Source organism: Centruroides vittatus, unplaced genomic scaffold (genome assembly GCF_030686945.1).
Source record: "Centruroides vittatus isolate TY-2023 unplaced genomic scaffold, ASM3068694v2 scaffold_861, whole genome shotgun sequence".
Lineage (NCBI taxonomy): Eukaryota > Metazoa > Arthropoda > Arachnida > Scorpiones > Buthidae > Centruroides > Centruroides vittatus.
The window spans coordinates 8,754,813-8,777,584 of NW_027122718.1; the positions used below are offsets into that span (position 1 = coordinate 8,754,813).

Sequence of the window (22,772 nt, forward strand, 5' to 3'; positions counted from 1 at the left end):
AAATTAATTATGTTAATGGTTTGCAGAGAGGATTACAAGAAAAATATGGTAAATGCATTCGAAGTACTTTAATGTGTAAAAATGTGTAGTAATTAATCGAATTATAATGAAAATTTTATGATGTGATTCTAGAATTAGCGTATGTAGATTTTTAGTATTAGAGAAAATTAAGTTATACAATTTATTCACGTTGTAATTCTAGTGTTAGTGCATAGTGTTTCTAGAAGTAATGCGTATTGTACTAGCTCTAGAACTGCTTTTATTCGCTTAAATCTAATCCAAAAATGTTAAAATGAAGCTTATCAATTTGTCCTGTAAAAAAAAAAAAAAATTCATTTTAAAAATTACATCCGGCGAAAAATTGGAATATTTCACAGCTTTTATTTAAGAAAAATGGTCAATTTACAAGCGTTAAGTACGGTATGATCCGTAGATTAACATTAAATAGGTCCTATAACACACGTTTAACTACAAACTTGTAAATTGTTCTTTGTTTAAATTTAGTTACTTAGTAAATTTATCGAATAAATTATTCTGTCTTAAACAGGAAAATAAGAATAAATTCTTTAAAAAAATAAAAAAAAAAATCTAGCAATTAATATGTTGAATAAATGAAAATTATTAAAAACTAATGCTTAAAATTTCTTTTACTAAAAATAACAAATTTTTATAAAAAAAAATTTAATTTGAAAAATTAATAAATAAATATTGATTAATTCGAGTTATTATATATGGCATAAAAGTTACTTCTGTGTTTACGTTCTAAAATGATATTTGCCTTACATTGCACGTAATGAGTTTTTGATGAATTAAAAATAAACTTTAATAAATATTTTTCTCTTTTTAGAAATGAAATATGTAATATTTTTAAGCATTTAAAGTATAATGTTTACTATTATTAAAGATTTACTTTTGAAATTTTAAATTCATGATACTTTTTGATGGAACTAATTACGTAAAAGTCAGATCTTGTTAAGAAAACATTGAGAAAAAACCTTTTTAAAATAATAATTCTACGTCTAAGGCATAATATTGATTCTGCAATATTTTATTTTAGTATAAAACAATAATTAATACCCTATAGAAGTTAGATGTATTGTATCAGTTTACCTGTAGGAGATCGTAAATATACGATATTTTACCGTCAAAAAAAAAAATATATATATATATATATATAAATTTTTGTAAAATAAATCATATTAAAATTGAATTTTATTTACCTTAGTGAATAAATATCAAAAATAGAGAAAAATTATTTATAAAAATTCGGCATTCTTTCGTCTCAATACTATTCTTTTCTTCGCTTACGTTATATCATTAATATTTTAATTAATTATAATTAATTAAAACATTGTATAAATATGCTTCTAAAGAATTCTTTAAAAATTTTATAACAAACGAGATAATTAAATTTATATTAATTAATAATATTTTAAAAAATGTATATATATATATATATAACTGTGAAATTGAATAATGTTTAACTTAATGAATTTATTATAAAAATTCTTTTAATTAATTAAACAAAATTAATTAAATCTTTAAATATATTTTTCGATTTTTCTATTCAGGGATAAAGTATTCCGGTTGGATTTGAATAACGTGAACAGAACTAGATGCGAGGTAAGTTCTTTCATATATTTTTCTATCTTTTTCTATTGAAGATTTCTGACTAAGTTTTCACTTTCAATATAAACCCGTTACGGTTTTTCTGTCATTTTTGGTGATTTTACTAGAATCGCTTCCAACATTTCTTACCCTCCTGTGAAATCACTTTTCCTTGCCACAACCAATTGCTTCATATAACTTCTGAAGAAAGAATTTCCACATTTATACTGCTCCTTCCTCCTTTTCTTTGTCTAGAACCTATAGTTTTCTTCTACTAGAGAGTATTTCGACTCTGTTTTATAAATTTTCTTCCCTTTTTTTTTTTTTGCAAATGTGTCGAACGAAAACTAGAATATCTCATTGAAGAAGACGTGAGATTGGATATTCAGAGAAGTTTTTTGAAAAGAATTTGACAGGATAGTGATGTCAAAATGAGATATGGATCTTTTCCAATGGGTTGTTTTTTCTAAATCCTCTTAAAAAAAAGACAATTTTGGAATAATCTTTGAATCAAAATAAACTCTTCTTATATCTTTGTATTGCTGATAATAATTTTTTTTTTATTTTTCTTTGGTTAGTGCAATTTTAGTTTGTTGCAGTTCTTATCTTCGATTTTGTTTAATCAATTTTTTTTTTTTATCTTGAAAGTAATCCAGTAAGTAAATACAAAGTAAAGATATTGATGATTGGAAAAATAAATATTTTCTTGAAGTGGAACTCAATTTTTCGTTGAAATTTATTTGAAAATTTCTTGCTATATTGATGATTATTGCGCTTTCAGGTTCATTAAGTGTCTACATATTCTATTATTAAGCGAAATATTAATTTTTTATGCAATACAATTTCCTCGATGCAACATGTTATTTTGTCACGAAAATCAAAAATCAATCGCTTTTCTTTTATTTCTTTTTGAAAATTGTAAATGAAATATAAATTATTGATTACGTATACAATGACAGAAAATATTCCTTACTTTAAAAGTATATAAACATTAAATAAATTTTACTTTTACTCGTTGAAATCTTAAAGTTTTATTTATGATGAGATTTCTTTTCTTTACTTATAACGTAAGGATTATTTACGATTGTTTTTTTTTAGCTGGATCGTTAATAAACTGTTAAAATATTTACTATGAAAAGTGCTTTAGCAGTTGCCATTAGTTGAATCTCAGTGTAATCGATATTATTCAAAAATAAACTAACTGATGATGAAAGGTATGAAGTGATTTGTGTGTGATAAACTTTACGAATCATTGCTCACTTCTAGGTGCTATTATTTTAATATATTTTACAGAAAATATCCATTTTTCTTTGAATTGTCTTAACGGATTATTGAAGATCACCCTTCTTCTTATCCTTAATAACTGTGGAAAAGATCTTTTCGACAAAGATACGGGATTATAAGACACGATTTTGTGCGCGGAGTTCAGTGATCTTTTAACCTTTTGCAGAATGTTATACAAAGGAGAAGCATTTCTCACCTCTTTTTTTTTTGGACAAAGATAAATGAATTTTAGGTGTTAGAAAGTCACCAGAGAATAAATATTGTGCTCGCTATTAAAGCGATCATTACAGATGTCGACGTGTCATTAGGGATTTGAAGCAGCTGTCACTTCTTGAAGTCACTGGTTATGAACTGGATCCCGGTCTAAATGCGAACACCTAAATGGAAATATGATCGAACTTTAATTTATTTTATCGTAAGCAAAGCGAACAGAAACGAAAATAAGCATAATTAAATTTTAGTTGTCTCAAATTAAATAGTTTAATGCGAATATGTAAAATAGTATCTTAAATATATATATATATATATATATATATACAGTATATATTTTTTCCTCCTTTAACTCTATAGCATAGGTAAGGATATGTGAGAAAGTTTCTCTAATGCTCCTTTGGAACATCTGGCGAGGGTCTTCTTATACGCAATATTGACCTAATGTCCACTAACTGTTTACACAGGTTGTTCCCCATTCACTATACTGATACTGCAAAAAGTTCTAGAAAGTCAATATTTAATGTTTGTTTATCTTGTTTTAATATAAAAAGTTTATTTATTTTTATTTTTTTCCCCCTCCAGATATTAAAACTAATCGAAAATTACTTATTACGTCAGGATATAAAGGAACAATAAGTAATCTAATTAATCTTATAAATTATTTTTTTTAAATCGAATCATTTTTTTCTTACGAGGCGAGATTTTATATTATTTTGTTGTATCTTAGATCATTTATTTACTTATATATATATGCGTATTCAATAGATACGAATTGATTTATGTAAAGCTAAACTGTAAATTCAAATTTGCCCTTAATTAATGACGAACTTTACAAATTAATCATCTTTATATTATCATTATTATTACTATGAATTATTAGTTTAAGTAGCAGTTTATCTGAGAGGTTTGAGAGGGAATCGGTTAATACCAATATAAACATTAATTAAATTAGCTACAGTTCTCGAGAGTGTTGATATGTATTTTTTTTTTTTTTTAATGAAACAATTGAAATATATATCAATAAATTAAAATTAATAATTGTATTATTACTTCTAAAAATTAATATATGATGTGTGTGTGTGTGTGTTTTTTTAAATAAGCACTTATAAAATTATGTTTTCTTTTCATCAAAGATGCTGCATTACTTCATTCAATTTGATAGGAAAATAATAGAATTTTCATACGATTTCGTCTCTGTGGATGTAGTTTCTATTTTTAATTCCTTATAAAAATAAAAATTTTATAAGTTGTTATTTCATTAAAGAATAGTTTATTTTAACAAAACAATTTTCTAACTTTTGTTGAGTCAATATTGAAATTGTTCTCTTTTAAAAAAGATCCAGAAAGGAGAAATAATAAAAAAAAAAAAAAAAGCAAACTTTATCAGTAATTAAACGAACAACTTTTAACAATAAATCACACGATTTACATGAAAAGTAGAAAAATAAAATTGTAGAAAAGGTTTTCAGGAAAAAAAAAAAGAAATTTGAACGGATTTGTCAGGAATCTCTCTTTTCTTTTATAAAAGTATTTACATTGGCAAAGGACACGAAACGAGCACATCCTATGCATACTTTATTAATCCTCGTTAGCTCTATAATTAAAACAAGACCACGTCCTCACGTATTCAAAGATTCTTCCCTTCACACAATTGACTTCCATTTGGTTCTACTTTGGAAAATTAGCATAGGAAACAATTAGTTTTAACTTTAACTTGATAGAAAGTGAATGAACTATTTAATGCACTCCATACTTAAGCTCCCTTCATTGTCACTCGTGGTCCTTTTTTATTCTTTTTATTTCTACTTTGCATTTGAAAAGAATAATTATCTAAATTATTGATATATATATATATATTATTAAATTATTAAAACTTTAATTTACACATTTTACGAATGAAAATTTGTAAGTTATTAATTTTTAGTTAGAGAAACTCGAAAGTGTTTTGTTAGATTCGTGATGACCATGGTTAAAAGTGGAATTCGATTTAATCTAAGGTTAATTCAAATCCAAAAATATAAGATATCAACAACTTTTGAATAGAAAAGATTCTGAATAAAGTAAGGAAACGACAGTTTGAATGTCACAATAATAAGTTCTCTCTTCACAAAAGTAATCCAGGTGCCATTGGCATATGGTACATAACAAAATCAATCTTTTTATGTGCTGAATTCTAAAATGTAGAATGTCTCCAAATCCAACTATTGGATTTTTTTTTCTTTAAAAATAAAATAAGAAAAAAAAACCTTATTTTGTAATCGTTGCAACTTGACCGAATATTTCATCTTCTGAATGATATTCTCTCTTTTCTTTTAAAATATTTGACAGCGACCTTTCCAACTTATCATCTATTTTGAAGGAAACTACAGAATATTTATCTTTATGGATTCATAATCCAGAATCAAGCAATGGCTACAGAATTTTTACAATCATTTTCCTTAAATTCAGTTATTATAATTTATATACAGTTTCGTAGACTTAACTAAAAGTATTTTTTTTTTTAATAATTAAATGCTTAAAAGTCTTCTTAAATTAAATATAATGAATGATTTTTTTAAAAAAAAGTTTAAATTAACGTTTTAAAAAGATTTAATTATAAAAAAAACATTTAGAAAAAAATAATAAAATATTGTAATTATTACTAGAAAAAAAATCTCGTTTTTGTAAATATAGAAAAGAAATTCGAGACGGTTTTTCTTATATTTTAATATTTAATAAACTCCCTTTATTGCGATTTAGAATTTTATTTAAATTATAATACACGGGTTACCTTCCTAAATAACAAAAGATTTTTTTTTTAGAATTTATAACAAAAGCCGTGAAAATAACATATTGAAATTAACGCTATCCAAAAAGTAATTCTCTATCGATTCCCTACGTATTCTAACGAAAACAAATTAATTTTTCAGTAGTTTACTGATTAATTAGGATGATAAAAAGTAATATAAAAAGTAAGTGAGCTATAAAAGTCCCGAATCCACTATCCATAAATAATGGTTTTATAGGACAATCTATTTTAGAGGGTCATTTTTGTCTACGTGGGGCTTACTCGAGAGCGTGTGATTTCACGCAACGAAAGTGAAGAGTAGCATCAACACAAAACATAGTCACGTGTGGTGCTAAGAGGTTGTACGTTTGTTCCATTAGTAGCATTTCCCAATTCATTAAAGATTACTTATCACCTGCTAAGAAAGGAAAGAGAAATCTGTCGATATCTTTCCATCCACTTCATGGACGTCTGACGTCTCTTAGGGTTTTGTTGCAGCAGCAAACGAACAAAACAAGCAATCATTAACGGTATGATTTATGTGGACACACAGACAAGTGGTATTGGCTTTTCTAGTCGCTCGCATGTCGTACAAATGAGTTGTGTCATGCAAACTCTCCACCCTTTCCTTCATAGTGTCGGTCCGAAAGCAGGTGTATGGTAGCGTCAATGGTCCATTATGGTAATATCGGAGTATATCACTAACTCCATTACCGTTGTTGGAAACTATAAGGTCTGCAGGAATTGGAAATAAATCCTTTGCCTAGAAGAGGGTATTCGAGTTTGATGTGTGAATTTAGTCCAAAAATACTGTCCGATCTGATGGATGTGGCAGCAGCTGGATACTTTTGCCCGGTCTTTACGATAAGCTGTGCCATTATCTCTGTTTGGTCATTGTTCTCTTTACTTAAGTTTTTTTGTTTTTAGTTGATTCAGTGTACTTTTGTAAGTTGCTAAATACTTTTCTATTGTTGTTATTATTCTATTTACACTCCATACAACAGGTTGGATCAACAATGCGCCGTCTTCTTATTAAACTCTCTATTGAGCACAATCGATATATAATGGTTTTTAATTAACAATTTAAACAAACGATCGATTTTTTGCCAGTGTATCATTACCTTAACGTTTAACGAGTGTAACAAGTGCTATTAGTGCGTTCGAAAATTAAGGATTATTCGGGAAGGTGCGGGGCATTGCAGCGCATCACTTTCTGCACGAATCAAAATCTCTTCCATTATTGTATAATATTTGCGGCTATGGTAATGTTACCGGACGTAGTAGAGACTATTAATGGAAGGTCGTGACGTAACATTAATCACCGCGTCTTGGGATTAAATAGAGACTTTAATGCACACGTGGGTGGCCCCGACCTCGCCCACTCTGTCGTCTAATTAACTAGACCTAACCCATCGTACTACTTAACCCCGTAGGTCACGTGAGAATTTATTACATTTTCTCATCCCATGGTCATTGGCTGCCTTTCCAATTGCTCAAGAACTTGATCTGTAAGGTATTCATCTGTTAGAAATTCAATTTAAAATTTGAAAAATAACCAACACGTTGTAGTTTTAATTGATTAGAAACGTTTATATTAATTAATTTCTTCTTCTTTTTTTATCTAGAAATTAACAAGTTTTTCTATATATTTTTTTTACACGACGTTTTTTAATGATATATAAACATTAAATCGAATAATTTTCATAGATAATCGTTATATTTTTGTTAATGTGGTTTTATGAAAAATCAATGAGTAAATGACTTCTTGATCTGTATGAAGTCTCAGCAGCAATTTTTCTTGGAACTGAGACTCCTTCATGCTGTGCTATTGATTGGGATGTCTTCGTTTCTGTCGACTTACTGTCATATTCTCTGCATGCCTGACAGCTGCTAGAAGAACGTCATACATATGCACATAACATAATATGCATATCATTTCTTAATGGAAATCGAATGATATGGAGTTTCAGAAAATTTTTTCGCTATGATAACTTCCATTATTTTGTTTTTATTCCAGGAATTTTATATTATTTTATCTTCAAAAAAAAAATATATATATATATATATATATATTAAAAATTTTGGATAAACAAGTGAAAGAATAAATAAAAAATTACCTTTTTTTTAGATTTATTTTTTAAAATATTTTCTAAATGGAACACATCCAATGGCATATGGCCAGATGCGGAAGATAAATTTGATATTTGGTGTCAGCATGTGTTTGGAGCCGTTATAACACTCATCACCCTATTTTATAAGATAATTATGAGCATATGAAAATAAATAAAGATTTCCTTTTTATCTCTCTTAAATCTCCTTTGTAAATTTTACAAATACACCGAGCTTTATAATTCTTCTTTGTATCGAGTTTTGATAGGATATAAAAGATTGATATACATACACAAGAAAATATGATGAATAAATCTCAACAAAATTCTAAAAGTATTAATTATAAATGGAGAAGGAATAAAACGTGTTTTATATAATATATATTCCTATATTAAATGATAAATAAATGATTCATTCTATAAGAATTTTCGAGTTTTTTCGGGGGGGGGGAAGGATACAGGAGAGTTTATTCAGAATTTTGATACTCGATTATCTCTAAAAGAAACATTTTTATCTAAAATATTTAAAATTATATGTTTAATTTAGTTAAATAATTCGTAAAAGGGTTCTTAACGTGTTTGATTATTAACGTTAAGCTTATTCTGTATCAAATTTAATTATTTTTATTAAAATATTATATATTTAATTTTTGCATTTTTAAGAATAAAATATAATAGTAATTTTGAAAAACGAACAGGAAAATTAAGGAATGAAACTAGAAATTTGAATTTAAATTCCTAAAGTAGAATTTTAAGAAGATAAGAAGGATGAAATAGTGATATCTCGATAATAGTTATGTATAAATTTTAATAAATCCTAAAAATTCATATGATATTTTTATAATATTCTAAAAATTCACCCCCCCAAAAAAAACTATTTTCTAGACTGAAATATATGTGATATTGATCCCAATGATCCTCCATAACTTAAAACTTTTCTAAGTTATACTAGAATAATAAACAGAAGGCGACTTTTTCGCATAGCACAAATTATATGGATGGACTGAATATATATGATAATGTAGAAAAGTAAAGGAAAAAAAAACAAAGATAAATAACAGAATCATAAATTATAGACACGATAGAGTATCTGGAGTTAATGCTGTTAGATATCAAATCTACAGTGTGGCTGTTACGGACGTTGAACTGGTTATAAAACAGATAAACTATTATTAGTGGACGTAACGAGTAACATGAAATATGAACAAAGATAGGAATAAATCTATAAATATGCAAAAGAAACAAATAAAAATAATATAACATGATGGATTTATCGTCACTTACGAAATTTATAATAATAAAGGCAATAGAAAATGAAATTACTTAATTTTTTTTTTATGAATTTTACTAAATAATTCACGAAATTAATCGTCTTGTAAATTATAATACCGTACACAGTAAGCTTTGTACAAAACATATAAGTGGAATGATAATGTAATTATTATAATAAATGGAGTTTATTATCAATTCCAATAGTTTATGTGTTTTCGTTTTTGTTGCTTGTCATTCTACTCACGAATGATTATAATCTGATATTCATTCGTTTGAAAAATCGGATTGGCATAATATTTAAATTACCATTTTCTTGTAAAAGCACTATAATTATCATTGTGAAAAGACAGCGACAATTGCTTTTTTTTTAACAGGATAGAAAGGAAAAAAAAAAAAAGTATATGAGGTGAAATGACCAGAATTCAAATGAAGCCCTATCTATTGTAATATCTTTTTAAGTTTGAAATCAGCACAGTTATTGGTAAAACTAGTAGAATAATATCCTCTGTACATTGCTCTTTTCCATTTAGTTCATTAGAAAAGAAAAGAAAAAAAAATATCTTAAAAGTATGCAAATGCTCGATTTTTACTTATCGGAAATTATTAAATTCCAATTCAAACCTTCAAAGATTACCGAATTCCACTTTTTTTATACTTACATTCATTACTAAATGACAATTTCTGTGTTTATCTTGAAATTACAATGATGCATTTTACTCAGAAACGACTTGGAATTATTTTAAGGAACTAGCAAAGTTTGGTGCCATTTTGGGAATTGCGGTAGTGAAGGAAACACGATCATGTTGCGATTTAAAAATTAACTTTTAAGAAATACTAAAAAAATCAGCAAATAGCGTGGTTGAATAGGTTGATGTTTCTACCTCTGCCTGATCTACCTGCAGACAATAAAATGCATTCGTGGAATATAAGGCTTCGATATTACACTCGGAGCATCATCATCTATATTTTACATGAGCAGCACTTATCTACGTCCATCCAAAATCTAATACTGATTTACAGAAGAGCCACTCTGTGCAAAGTATATAGGATTCAGATTGAAGAGAGAGAAACCATCTTGATGTCTTTCCGCTCGGAATATAAATTGCATCATCTCTTACCACCGCGCGCGCGATGTGTGTGTACGTATGTCTGTACGTTTTGTATTAACGTACGACTGTGCACAGACGACGTTGATTTATCGCCATTTTAAACTGTTAGCGTGGGTGTTATTATTTATTCATAGTTTGTCCGTACTCGTTTGTCAGCGGTTAAAATGTTAAAAAGTTCCATAACTCATCCCATTCTCGTATCCCCATTCGTTCACGTGCCATCATCATAAATATTTATCCGGCTCCGGTGTGCCATTTAGCTAGGGATTGACTTCTTGGCTTCTATTGTCGTGTTTGTCCTATGGATTGTCGTACCCAAACTGAGACACGCCCGTTATCGTTCGATCAATGTAAATTGAAATCTCTAGAGGATGCTTCGATCCGATTGCTCCAACCAAAAATATCTGCACACTCCTGCTGATTTAGATTATGTTCTTCCATCGACTTTGTTACAAATTGCATTCTATGTTTATGATGGAATGCCACTAATAACTTTTCTTCATCCCTTTCCACCTAAATTTATTCATTACACTCGCATGTTAACGTCTACCCAACTCTCCAGTTCGACACGGTAATTTGTTACTTTAAACCCCGTTATGAATAAATAATCTATATACAAATATATATATATTATATAACACTATCATTCTAAAATATTTTGATATGAATTTATTATTAAGTTACAGAATTTGAGTCTTTCACAATTGGTTTCTATGAGTAAAAAATCGACAAGTTATTGTAAAAATCACGTGTTGTATCTATCGATAAACTACTCATTATTTATTTTTGGGGGGAATTTTTTGTGTAGAAACGTAGAAATTTCTATTGAGACGATTTCTGATATTCCTATTTGTATTATTGTAATTTTGTTTTCACTTTTCCGTGTATTTTATTGTGACTAAACGATGCATTCCACTCTTTTCCTATCATTTCTGATGATGTGGGCATTTGGATAGATTTACGCACATTGTATGTTTTTGGAAAATCTGCCATGGTCCATCTTAAATGTTTATTGTTATCTATCCTATAAAATATCCTATTTATAGGAATTTTTGAATGATAAAATATATAAAATTTATCTAAAAAAATAAATAATAAAAAAACCTTCTTTTATCTTATCGGTAATTTAAGAATTTGTATAAATTTCAAGACATTTTTTTTAACGTTTAACCAATGATTTATATTGATTTTTAAAGGTTTTTTTCCCATCTAAATCTGCATAATTTTATAATATTAAATAGATTTAAAATAAATTATGTTTATTTTATGATTTTTAAAACCATTTATATCAATTTTATTGGAATATTTCATTGGATAATTGAAACATAAATTATGCATTTAAAAATGTGTGTTTTTTGTTTTTTTTGAAAGGATAATTAAATATACTTTTTTTGTTAATAAAATAAATAATAAGTTTTTATACGATTTTTTAGAGAATAAATAGAATTATTAAATGATTTATATTGCTTTTTAATTTGTTCATAATTTTTCAATCGGCTTCCTTTCTTTACTGAATTTTATATATATATATTTTTTTCTTAGAATAAATAAATGATGCGAAATAAAATTCCTTCATACGTGAAGCAATTAATGAAAGTATTATTAATTAATAAAAATATTTTACCTTTTTTTTGCGAAAGTTTAAACTTAATTATGTAGTTGATGTGTACAGTTTTTTTTTGCGTAATTAAGTTTATATTATTTTTAGTTTAAATAATTATTTTTAATTAATATTTATTAGAAATTTCATTTAAAATTTACAAAAAAAAAACAAAAAAGTAAACCGAGAAATCGATTCTACTAGATGAAATTTTTGAAAAAGTAATATATGAATTAACAAAATGCCTTGAATGGCGCAACTTTTTACCCTATAGAAAATTCTATATAAAATATTAATAAATGAATATAAATTCTAAAATATAAATTAATTATCGAGGAGTGATTCAAAGATTTTCTTCATAAAAAAAACTAAGTTCGCAAATTCGAACTGAATAATTAATTTCGTCATTTATTTAGTGAAGTATAGTTTATATTCTCGTCGTTTTTTTTTAAAATTATTATTATTTAATTTATTTATAAAGAAAAATACAGAATTAATATATAATTCACTCAATATTTTATATCATTTTTATTACTTATAATAATAAAAAAATAAATTTTATAAGTCAAATTTCCTTCGAAAAGTCCTAATTTTACATTACTGTACAGTGAGTCATTATGAATAAATGTGTGTATATTTTAGAGTGAAAACAAAACAAAACATTAATATTTTCTATATTTATTAATTAAAAAATAGATTTTATTTTAAATTTAAATCCAAATGTCGAATTTTTAATGCAAAACTGAAAGATTTGTTACGGTCAGATACAAGATCTTGATGGATTGAATTGATGCTGTCACTTAAAAATCGGCCCTTTTTTTTTTTTTTGTTTGTTTTTGTATAAATCTGCGGCGTGAAGAGTTCTAAGAGACTTCCGAATATATCAATTGATGTCAAGTATATCATATTTATGTATACATGTATATATCTTTATTGTAAATGATAAATATTGTGTTGAAGACAGATCATCCATGCTTTTCGATAGTGGGAATAGAGAAGTGAAAAAGTCTATTGCCATCTAACGAAAACGTGACCTCAGAAAATGGCTAGTCTACTCCATCGTCCTTTTGTGTAGTTGATCCGAATCTTTGTCCAAGAAACGAAATTTTGTTGGAGTGACATTGCGTTATTGCTTCCTCGACGTGATCGCCTATTTCTAGCAAAGAAGAGCGGGGGGATATATAAAATAAAATTAGTAGTAGTTCCGCCAGCGAAATATGATCAGATTCAGAATGAAGGACACAATAGTTTGTATCTAAATCCGAAGAACAGAATGTCGTTGGCAGAAAATGAAATGCAAATACGATACTCTTCGTTTTTTTCCCCTTCCTACGCCCCTTTTCCTTGACGAGATACCATTCAAAAGGATTTACATGGTGGATCCTGGATTTGTTCCGGTCTAGTTTTCTCGATTCTCACGAACTGTTAGGAAAAATTGTATTACTTCGTGTCGCCGGTGCCAATTTCTATTGCCACTTCCCTTCCATTTTCTCCATCTGTTCCTTCCTAACAACATTTCGTGGTTGTTCGACAAAATCTCTTCCTCCATCTCCTACCTTTTCGTTAATTGGCTCGTCAATTCTTTTTCCTAATTTGTTTCATTTAATTTTTCTTGTTCATTATACATCTACTTTATCTTTTCTTAATTCGTTAAACCGGTTTTTCTTTACTTATCCCTTCTCAATTACTTAACGCTTCTTTCTTTCCTCCTCTTCTAAATACAAGTGGACAACGGTTTACACAATACCCAATCTGAAAATCTAGCATTTTTACACCAGATGGAGACACTTATCATAGTTTAAGGGGTATAAGAACCCGTGACAATTTTTCTTATTCACGAGATCATTAATCGTCGTGCCACCAATGAAATGTGCTAAGTTTGGAAATATCTTTTTGCAATTTTAAAGCGGATCGAATTGAAGATAAGCATCTTTCGTCTATAGATTTCAATCTCTCCTACTAAATTAGGATATAAAACTGGTGCCAAATTTTAAACAATTGTCTGCTCTCGAGAATTTAATGTTTAAATTTAATTAAAACTTACTTCCACATACTCAAACTTGTGTTTCTGACGTTTAAATAACATGATAAATATTTAAAAAATTCTTTCAGACTTTCTTTTTTTTCTTCTTCTTCTTCTTTTTACGTAGCCCGTTCGTTTGTCTGAACGTTATCTCTAACGATTCGATTTTTTAAACACGTTTTTAATTGTTAAAGAGGAAACCTTTTGTACAATTTTATTTATGAAAAAAAAAAATTGAACAAAATGCTAGTCAAAACCTTTGAATTTTCAGTGTAATTAAATGAAATTTTGGCTTTTTTTAAAACTAAATAATTGCTATAAAAATGTGCTTTTTTTCCATACAATAAAACAAAAAATAAGGCTCGAAAATTCGAATTTTAGATATTAATTTCGTTTTGATATAAACTAATTAAAATCTGATTTATTTGTATATGTCACATTATAAATTTATTTGGATTTATTTAAAAAAAAAAAAAACAAAAATACATTTCATTAAATGTAAACGAAATTTTTCGGTTTAATGAACGAAAAATCTGAAATTTATTTTTATATAATGAAACAAAATGGCGACTTCTTAATATTTTTTTTTTTCCATGTAATCAGCATTAATAATTCAAGAAACGAGAATAATTTAACATTAATACTTAACATTTTCAATTTAAAATGTAATTATTCGTTCATTTATTAAAGGAAAAAGTATGAATTTCATTTTCAAGAAAATATTTTACAGTTTAAACAATTTATATATTTTATATATAAACAGAACATTTTATTAATTCTAAAAAAAAAAGACTATATATATAAAATACAGATAAACAACTAAAAATTAAATTTCCTTCTTCAGAAAAAATAATTAATTATATATGCTATTAAATTAGAGGGGAAAAAAATAAAATAAGACCTTAATTTAAATATCTGACAGTAAATAAAATTGCTAAATATCACGAATTTATCCATTTTAAATTAAATTTATTTTATTTTTTTTTTTAGAATTATACAATATATATATATATATATTTTAAAATAAAATAAACCGTAAATAATAAATTTTAAAATATATTTAAATATTTAAATAAACTTAATTTAAATTTAGTATTAAAAAAACTACATATTTTCTGAGGATTTTTTTTTCCTTTATTTTTTCAATAAAATAGTTTAAATTTGATTAAAAATTTATTAATATATTTTAACATTAATTTATGGAAGATTATACGAGGTGTATTGTATGTGAAATGACTTTAAATCAAACTATGGTGAGACTTCTTTGTTGACTATATATCTTCGGATTTTATTATTATTATTATTATTTCCCCCCCCTCTCTCTCTCTTCTTGATGTCAGTGACATAAAACATCCCATTCGGATATTTTAGTAACTTGGTTTCGTGGTATCTTCCTTCTTCTAAAGTATATCTCGATGTCTCTTCGATCTCTCAAATGCTTTCAATCGGAAATAACATCGGTCATTTGGGCTTTAAAAGATTCCAAGAATACACATTTATGGACACGTCCCAAAAAAAAATCTATGTCGTCCATGTGACCATAGATGGGTCTTTGTGGCATTCCTTTATTAACATTCTTTCTGTGAACGTCATGTAAAAAAAATATTGTGGATTTTTTAGATGCTGCTTATATTAAGAATGGCCATATATTATCCATACGACCGTAAGTGAATCATTGTGGTGCCCCTTTATTACGGTCCCTTCTGCGAGAGCGCATCAAAGAAATAATAATTTGATTTTTAGGCGATAATTCTCTTATTCTTTTAGATTTTTTTACATGATGATATTAATTATCGTAGTCTTTTATGGAGATTTTTGAATACATTATAGGCTTTGATGTAACGTATATTTTGAACGGTAAAGAAGTAAATGAAGCGAAGAAATTAACTCAAAATTCTTTATTTTGACGAATATTTAATTCGAATAAAGTAAATTATTAAAGCAAATAATAATAAAAAAAGGGATTAAGCTGACATTTTTCTTTATTTACATTGATGACCGTTTCTGATTCGAACGTCAGCAATTTATTCAAGTTACCAAATATACACTAAGAATTCATCTTTCTCGGAGTTTGTAGTAATATATTTTTCTTTTTTTTTTTTTCTTAAAAAAAATGTTTCTAGAAAAAGATTCGGAGTCGAGTTCTCTAAGCAGTGCAATGCTGGTGTGCACAACGAGACAAGAAATGCTGAGCATGCAACGTCAGATTCTGCATGACGAAGTAATAGAATTCTTTAGGTCCGTACTGTGTAACGACTGGCAAAACTAGTCTGAGATTACCTCATAAATCCGAAATTTCTTCTCTTTCTTTTTTTTGTATCCAGTTACTACTCTATCAGCTTATTTGGATTTGGCTGTTTCCTTCTTATTAGTCGTGCCACAATGTAAGATATTCCATTTTGGATCGTGTATAAAAACGAATTTTTTTCTTGAAATTCGGAATAGTAAACACGATTTAATAACATTTCACGTACTATTATAGAACATATTTAACGTTACTTCGCGTAAAACTCGATTTAGATATGTAAAAAAGTAATTTAAATACTCTTTTTTTTAATGTATAAAATCGAATGATTTTGGGGTGTAGACAATGATAATCTAATGATAATGACAAAAATATTACAAGAAAGGTGTAAAAAAAAAAACGTATTTAATAATTATAAATTTGAATTGTTGTATCGTGATGTAAAGCCAGGAAAATTTTTATGTATTTATAAATAAGGTTTAAAATTCTACGACTTATAAAATATCTAATCATCTTGCAGAGTAATTTATGTGATTAGAATCTTGTTTTTATTGATAATAAACTTTGCAGACGGAGAATAGAAAAGTTAATTAAGACAGACGAAGAGGAACATAAGTAATATATAAAACTATAATAAAAGAGAAAAACTAAACTTGCTAATTCATCACCTGCTGAGCAAACTAATTACATTTCCTTGGGGGAAAATGCAAAAGTAAAGAAAAGACACGTCCAAATCAGCTTTCTGACTCATCACTGTCAAAAATGTTATCAGAATCTTTGCAATTTATTTCATATACAATGACAAAAATTGGTCTACAGTTATACCCTCGAGGAATTTATTTTATTATTATTAATGCTTTACTAAATATGTGATAAGATGTATCCTTTCTCCAGACAGAGTAAATCCACTCGGTTGAACGAACAGCATCTTTGCTCTTTTTTTTCCCTTTTCTTCTTTTTCCTCCTCCTCTTCTTCTTCTTTCCAAATATTCAAAAATCGACTCGTGATAAAATGAATATTGCACAGCTGCATCTATTAATGTAGATGGATGTTAATCTTACTGTAAATATCTTCCGATGCATGAACAAATACTTTTTCCTCGTGACAAGAAGTCGTTTTAGGTCGTAAATTGGTAGAGAGATGCCATTTCTATTCATTATACTGACATCTCCTCGCTATCAAAAAATGCTTTGATATTTGCACTTATCGCGCCGGGGATGGGCTATAAATTTAAATGATGCGACAAGTTGGACCGTAAGAAGCCATCTTTAAATTTACGGCATGTTCTAGTTTGTATAATCCTCTCCACTGACACATTATTTCGACATTTTGTGACTTCATTTTTACCACTTGTACATTCATCCCCCTCTTTTTTTTTAACTTCTTTCCTGTTATGATTTGGTTATACACTTAAAATTTATCATATATATCTTATAAAAATATTTTATCCTAAAAATAAGAGGACACACATAAGCCTATATATACATACATAAATTCAATTAGATTCCAAAATATTGAATGAAAAAGACGATAACTTCTTAATTACTCTTAACTTTATGAGGCTACTAATAAGAGTAAGTGTTGTCGTATGCGATTTAGAATCAAGAATATTGCCTCTTTTTTTCTTTATCAAGTCACTTCATATCAAATTTCTCTATTTGTATATAAAGTGCCTTCCATTCCCTTGGCTTATTTGTTATACTTTCGAATAGAACTCTGTTTACGGGACCTTGGTTTCCATATATATGTAACATGCATTCTCCATTACTGAGCCAGAAGATCGTGCCTCTTCTCATCTAGCATTCAACTTTTCTCTGCACTATGTAACTTTTCTTGATATTTATCTTCTCTTCTGACATTATCGATCGACAAAACTCTTTCACATCTTTATTTTCTCTTATTTTTTTCGACAAATTTAGTGAAATGACAATAATAACAGACACGAAGTTGTTATTAGTTTGGATTGTTATGACCCGAAAACTTCTTTTATCAAGTAATTAAACAAATCATAAATAACAAAAAATATATATATATATATTTCTTGATGCTTTTACAACAATATTCTTTGTTTACAACGTTCATGTTTTATGAAAACTTGATGTTTATGATAGAAAACTTTTATACCTCGGGCGAAAATGGAGACAATTTTTTTTTCTTATCCTCCCGAATTCCATTGTTTGGATATTAAGATTTCATAAATTCTATCGAAACTATAAACAGAAATACTTTTGTTCTAAAGATATATAAATGCCTTTATACGAAGTTCGAGTTTTTATTAAATCTTTATTTTCTCTTCTGGAAACTTTGAAGACAATTAAAGAAAATGAAAATAAAAGTTTGTCCGTAATTTCTATCGTATATAACATTAAATATTGTAATAAAAATTCTTACAACCGAAAATTTCTTAAAAAATTATATTAAGTTAGTGTTTTAGTCTAATGGTTTTCATAATATAATACACAATTAGTTATTTACATACTTTTTTAAATAAATTCTTGTGATAAAAGTAATAAAACTGTGAACTTTTTTTGTTAATGTTTTAAATAAATTATTGTTGTTTCTGTAATGTTTTCCTTGATGGTTACATTGCTACAATAACCAAAATTTAAGCAGGAATCAACTGACAAACTGCCATAGATTGTTCGAAACAAGTTTGGGTGAAAACTATCACGTTTTCACATTTATCTATCTCGTAAAATAGATAAAATGACATTGTACCAGGAACACGTGTGCCTGCAAAAGTTAGATTGTTCTCTTAGAGAACCGACAAATCGTTGTACTAGCGAGTACCAGCTGCTCTCCATCAGATACTGTACTAACATCTCATTCTACCTCCGTATGAATGCAATCGATCATCTACTCTCTTTTTTTTTTTTAACGCTCTTCAATGCATCGAAGAAGTATTACGAATGTTATTTATTAAGACCTGTTACGATGATGATGATGATGATGATTAACAATCTTTCAAAACAGAAATTCCAGAGTAGCAACTCTGATGACCCGCAGCGACTGCACCTTTGCAATGTTGTTAGGAAGGTTTGATAACATCAATCGGACGTTGTGACATCTTCTGATGCCACATCTTATTGATACAAATAGTTTTCATACACTGTTGAGTCGCTAAAAGAACTCTTCGTGATTAATTGTTAGATCTGTTAACTGGCAACAAGATTAGTCTGTAAATTAATCATAAATATGAAGAATAAAACAAAACTAGGCTATATTTATCGACTCTGAATTTCTTTTTTTATTTAAAAGAAAGAAAAAATATATATATATTTCAAATGTCAAAGTTTTGGATATGAAAAAGTGTAAATTAAAAGAGACAAAATAAATATAAAATATGACGCAACCCGTGTCAATATATTTCTAGGAAATAAATTGAAGTTGACAAAATTTATTCGTGGAAAAAATATCGAAAGATAGTTGATGGGTGAGCTGTCAAGTAAAGTTTTTCCTTCATCACTGCAACAAACTCAGACCAGAAATCAAGCACCACACCTAACAGTCTACATACAGATAAGATCTTCGAGGGGTTTATAGGTGTGGTGCAAGATTTCCAGCTTTAGTTACGCAAGAGAAACAGTAAAAAATAGTTTAAACTGTGAAAAAAAAGAGAACAGATATAGTCGTAAGGTAATCGAATTTTTTAGACTTTTCTCATTTATTTTAAAATACATTGGAACGTTTATTTCTTAGAAACTAGTCACGAATTTAAACGTTGAACGGTATAAAACTAGATTTTAATGAAATAATAGGACAATGATGCTGTTATACTCATGGGTCTACTTGATCGAATTAGCTAAAAAATTTCATTCGAAAATAGCATTTAAACAATTCCCATCTGTATTGCTACAACGTGTTGCGATTAGAGTTTAATGCTTCGAGAAACGACTTTATAAAACACAAAAGAGGTTTGTAAAAATCTTTTATCTACTCTTAATATAAGTTTTTCTTTTGCTGACGATTTGTCCTCTTTTAAAGACAAGATGCCTACAATTACATTAAGGTACGTGTTAGTGTGGAACATGCACACTCCATTAGGTTGCTTCCATTAAATGAAGCATACTAAATTAACGTTTCTGTGTGTAAAGATCAGCCCAGAAGAGAAATTTCCATCTGGATCTGTCTCTTCTTGTTTTATTATCTCTTCTCATGCAACTGTCCTACTCGAATCTTAAGTTCTGTGCATTGATAAATTATCTCTTTACGATTTACAATTTTTAAAACATTTGTACGATAACTAACACTTCATTATGGAATGATACATCTGTAAATGGTTACGATCGTCTTCTAATTCAATACATCTACTTTAGAACTAATGCAGAAATCGAAAAATACACTTTAAAATACAACCCACTTAAAGAACTTAATTCAACAGCACTCGAAAAATAGTTTCGAAATTTCAGGCATTGTTAAGATGTAAAAAGAAGATAAATCACACTAGAATTTGCCATTCCAATCTACAGATTCTATCAATTTATAACACAGATAAGAATAATTTAAGAGGGGTGGAAAAAAATATTGGTTTGATGTGCAGAAAATTTCGAATCATCTACGTTCTTCTAGAGCCATGTCAAACTTCTTGGTTCGTTAGATGGATATTAATGATGAAGGAACCTGTAAGATGAGAGTCCAGACACGATTAGCATAAATTTTCCATCAGCTTGATGAAAGAAAGAACTTGTGTTTGGTTTCTCGTCAACCAATAACCATCCAAGCCATCTTCTTGGGTTGCTCAATTAGCGTACGAAATATTGATGGCAAATTATCACTTTCCTATATTTATTATAAATTAACCTAACCCAAGAAAATCTCTCTTACTACATTTACAACTTCTTTCTTAAAATAAATAAATAAATAAAAAATATAGGCTATTTTTTATGAAAATTCCTCAGCATCCAAAAACTTCAACTTTTTCTCTTTTCGGGGTGATAAAATTAATCAATTTACCGTAAGAATTTTTATTGAAAACTTAAAAGAATTTTTTGTAAACGAAAATGTTTTGCGTGTTTTATACATCTCTACAGAAATTACCGAACTGCACTTACGCACATCTTCCCTATTTTATGAGGGGGAGGAAGAAAGAAAAAAAATATATATTTCTGGCTTCTTCCCAAAATAATTCGTAATGTAAAAAGTGTATTATCATCATCACACTGACTTATACAACATAAATACTTTTCGTTTATTAATAATTTTTCGCCTATTCTTTTTATTGACATAACTTAGAAACTAGTTATGAAATATTGCCTTTTTTTTTATTATGATTATTCCCTTCAAAGTTTCAATTTCTTTATTTAAAAATCTAATTTAGAACTTTATGCACTCTTGTGTAACTTTTTCTTATTTTTTTTTTTAAATATTTTTACTTAGTGTAAAAAAATGCCAAAAAAAGTATTAACTGAGTCTAGTTTTTTTTTTTTGGTAGGAGTTTTATAAACGCTAACTTATTGATTATATGCAGAATCTCATCCATTATATAGAAGTAAAACACATCCCACTTGATGAAGAGAATCCCTATATTTAGTAGTTATCATTTGGAAAATTTTATGGATAGACGGTTTCAAACGATACGGTAAAGGTTGCACGCCAACAATTAACCTATAAAGAGCTACATCAATTTTATACAATTCAAAAAAATAACATAGAATAATTCATTTTCCGATAAGTCGAAGAGAAATGGTTACACTTTCAAGTTTTAGAAATAGGATTACTTTTCTCTTTTTAAGTATTCGATTCGCGTTTGATGTTCCAGAAGAGAATCAATTAAGTTTTGAAAGGATGAGAGAGAGAGAATCTGGCTGCTTGAATTTGTTTTGTCTTTAAGGTTAATCCTTACCTTATAGTGTGTTCACGTCGTGTTTCTTGATAATTACGTTTATTTTCCTGTTCTAAGTAATTGTTTCCATCAATGAAATGCCACTATGAATTGGATATTTGTCGAGAAACTTATCTCTTTCTTAACTCGTTTGATTGAAATTTAAAATTCAACATTCGATTCTGCTTGAAAGGATTCGATTTCTTTTAATTTATTTCTTTTAGATTTAACTTTTATCCTTTCATCAATTTTTCAAAGTACAACGTTTGCTCTCATTCTATTAATTTAATAAAATATAAATGTAAGAAAATTACTAGAATAAGTGATAAAATAAACTGAAAAACGTCGAGAAATACCTCTCTTCAACGTCAAGTCCTCAAAGAAGGCAAATCTTAAGAATTAATAGAAAAATGTTATGTGACTAGAATATACTTTATTATTTTTTTTTCTCCTGTTAAATTTGAATTTGATCGAAAATAATTTTTATAGCAGGTTCCAACAATATCGAAAGCTTTCATAGAAAAGAATAGTTATTTGCCTTACTTGTTATCTTCAAAAAAAAAAAAAAAAAACACACACACACACAAAAGAAAACAAACATAAGATATAGAAAGAGGCCTTTCGGCACTATTGAAAATATATTTTATTATATATATATTTTTTTTTCTATAAAAATATTAAAAATAAATATATAATATAAAGCTTTTTAATTATATTTTTT

The 22,772-nt window shown here is 27.6% G+C and overlaps 1 protein-coding gene across 1 annotated transcript in view; it reads left to right on the forward strand.

The window, feature by feature from the left end:
- LOC136989958 (semaphorin-2A-like) overlaps positions 1-22,772 on the forward strand; it is a 109,713-nt gene that overhangs the window by 26,908 nt on the left and 60,033 nt on the right. The window contains 1 exon segment of the mRNA XM_067288266.1: positions 1,572-1,623. Coding sequence (XP_067144367.1) covers positions 1,572-1,623 — 52 coding nt within the window.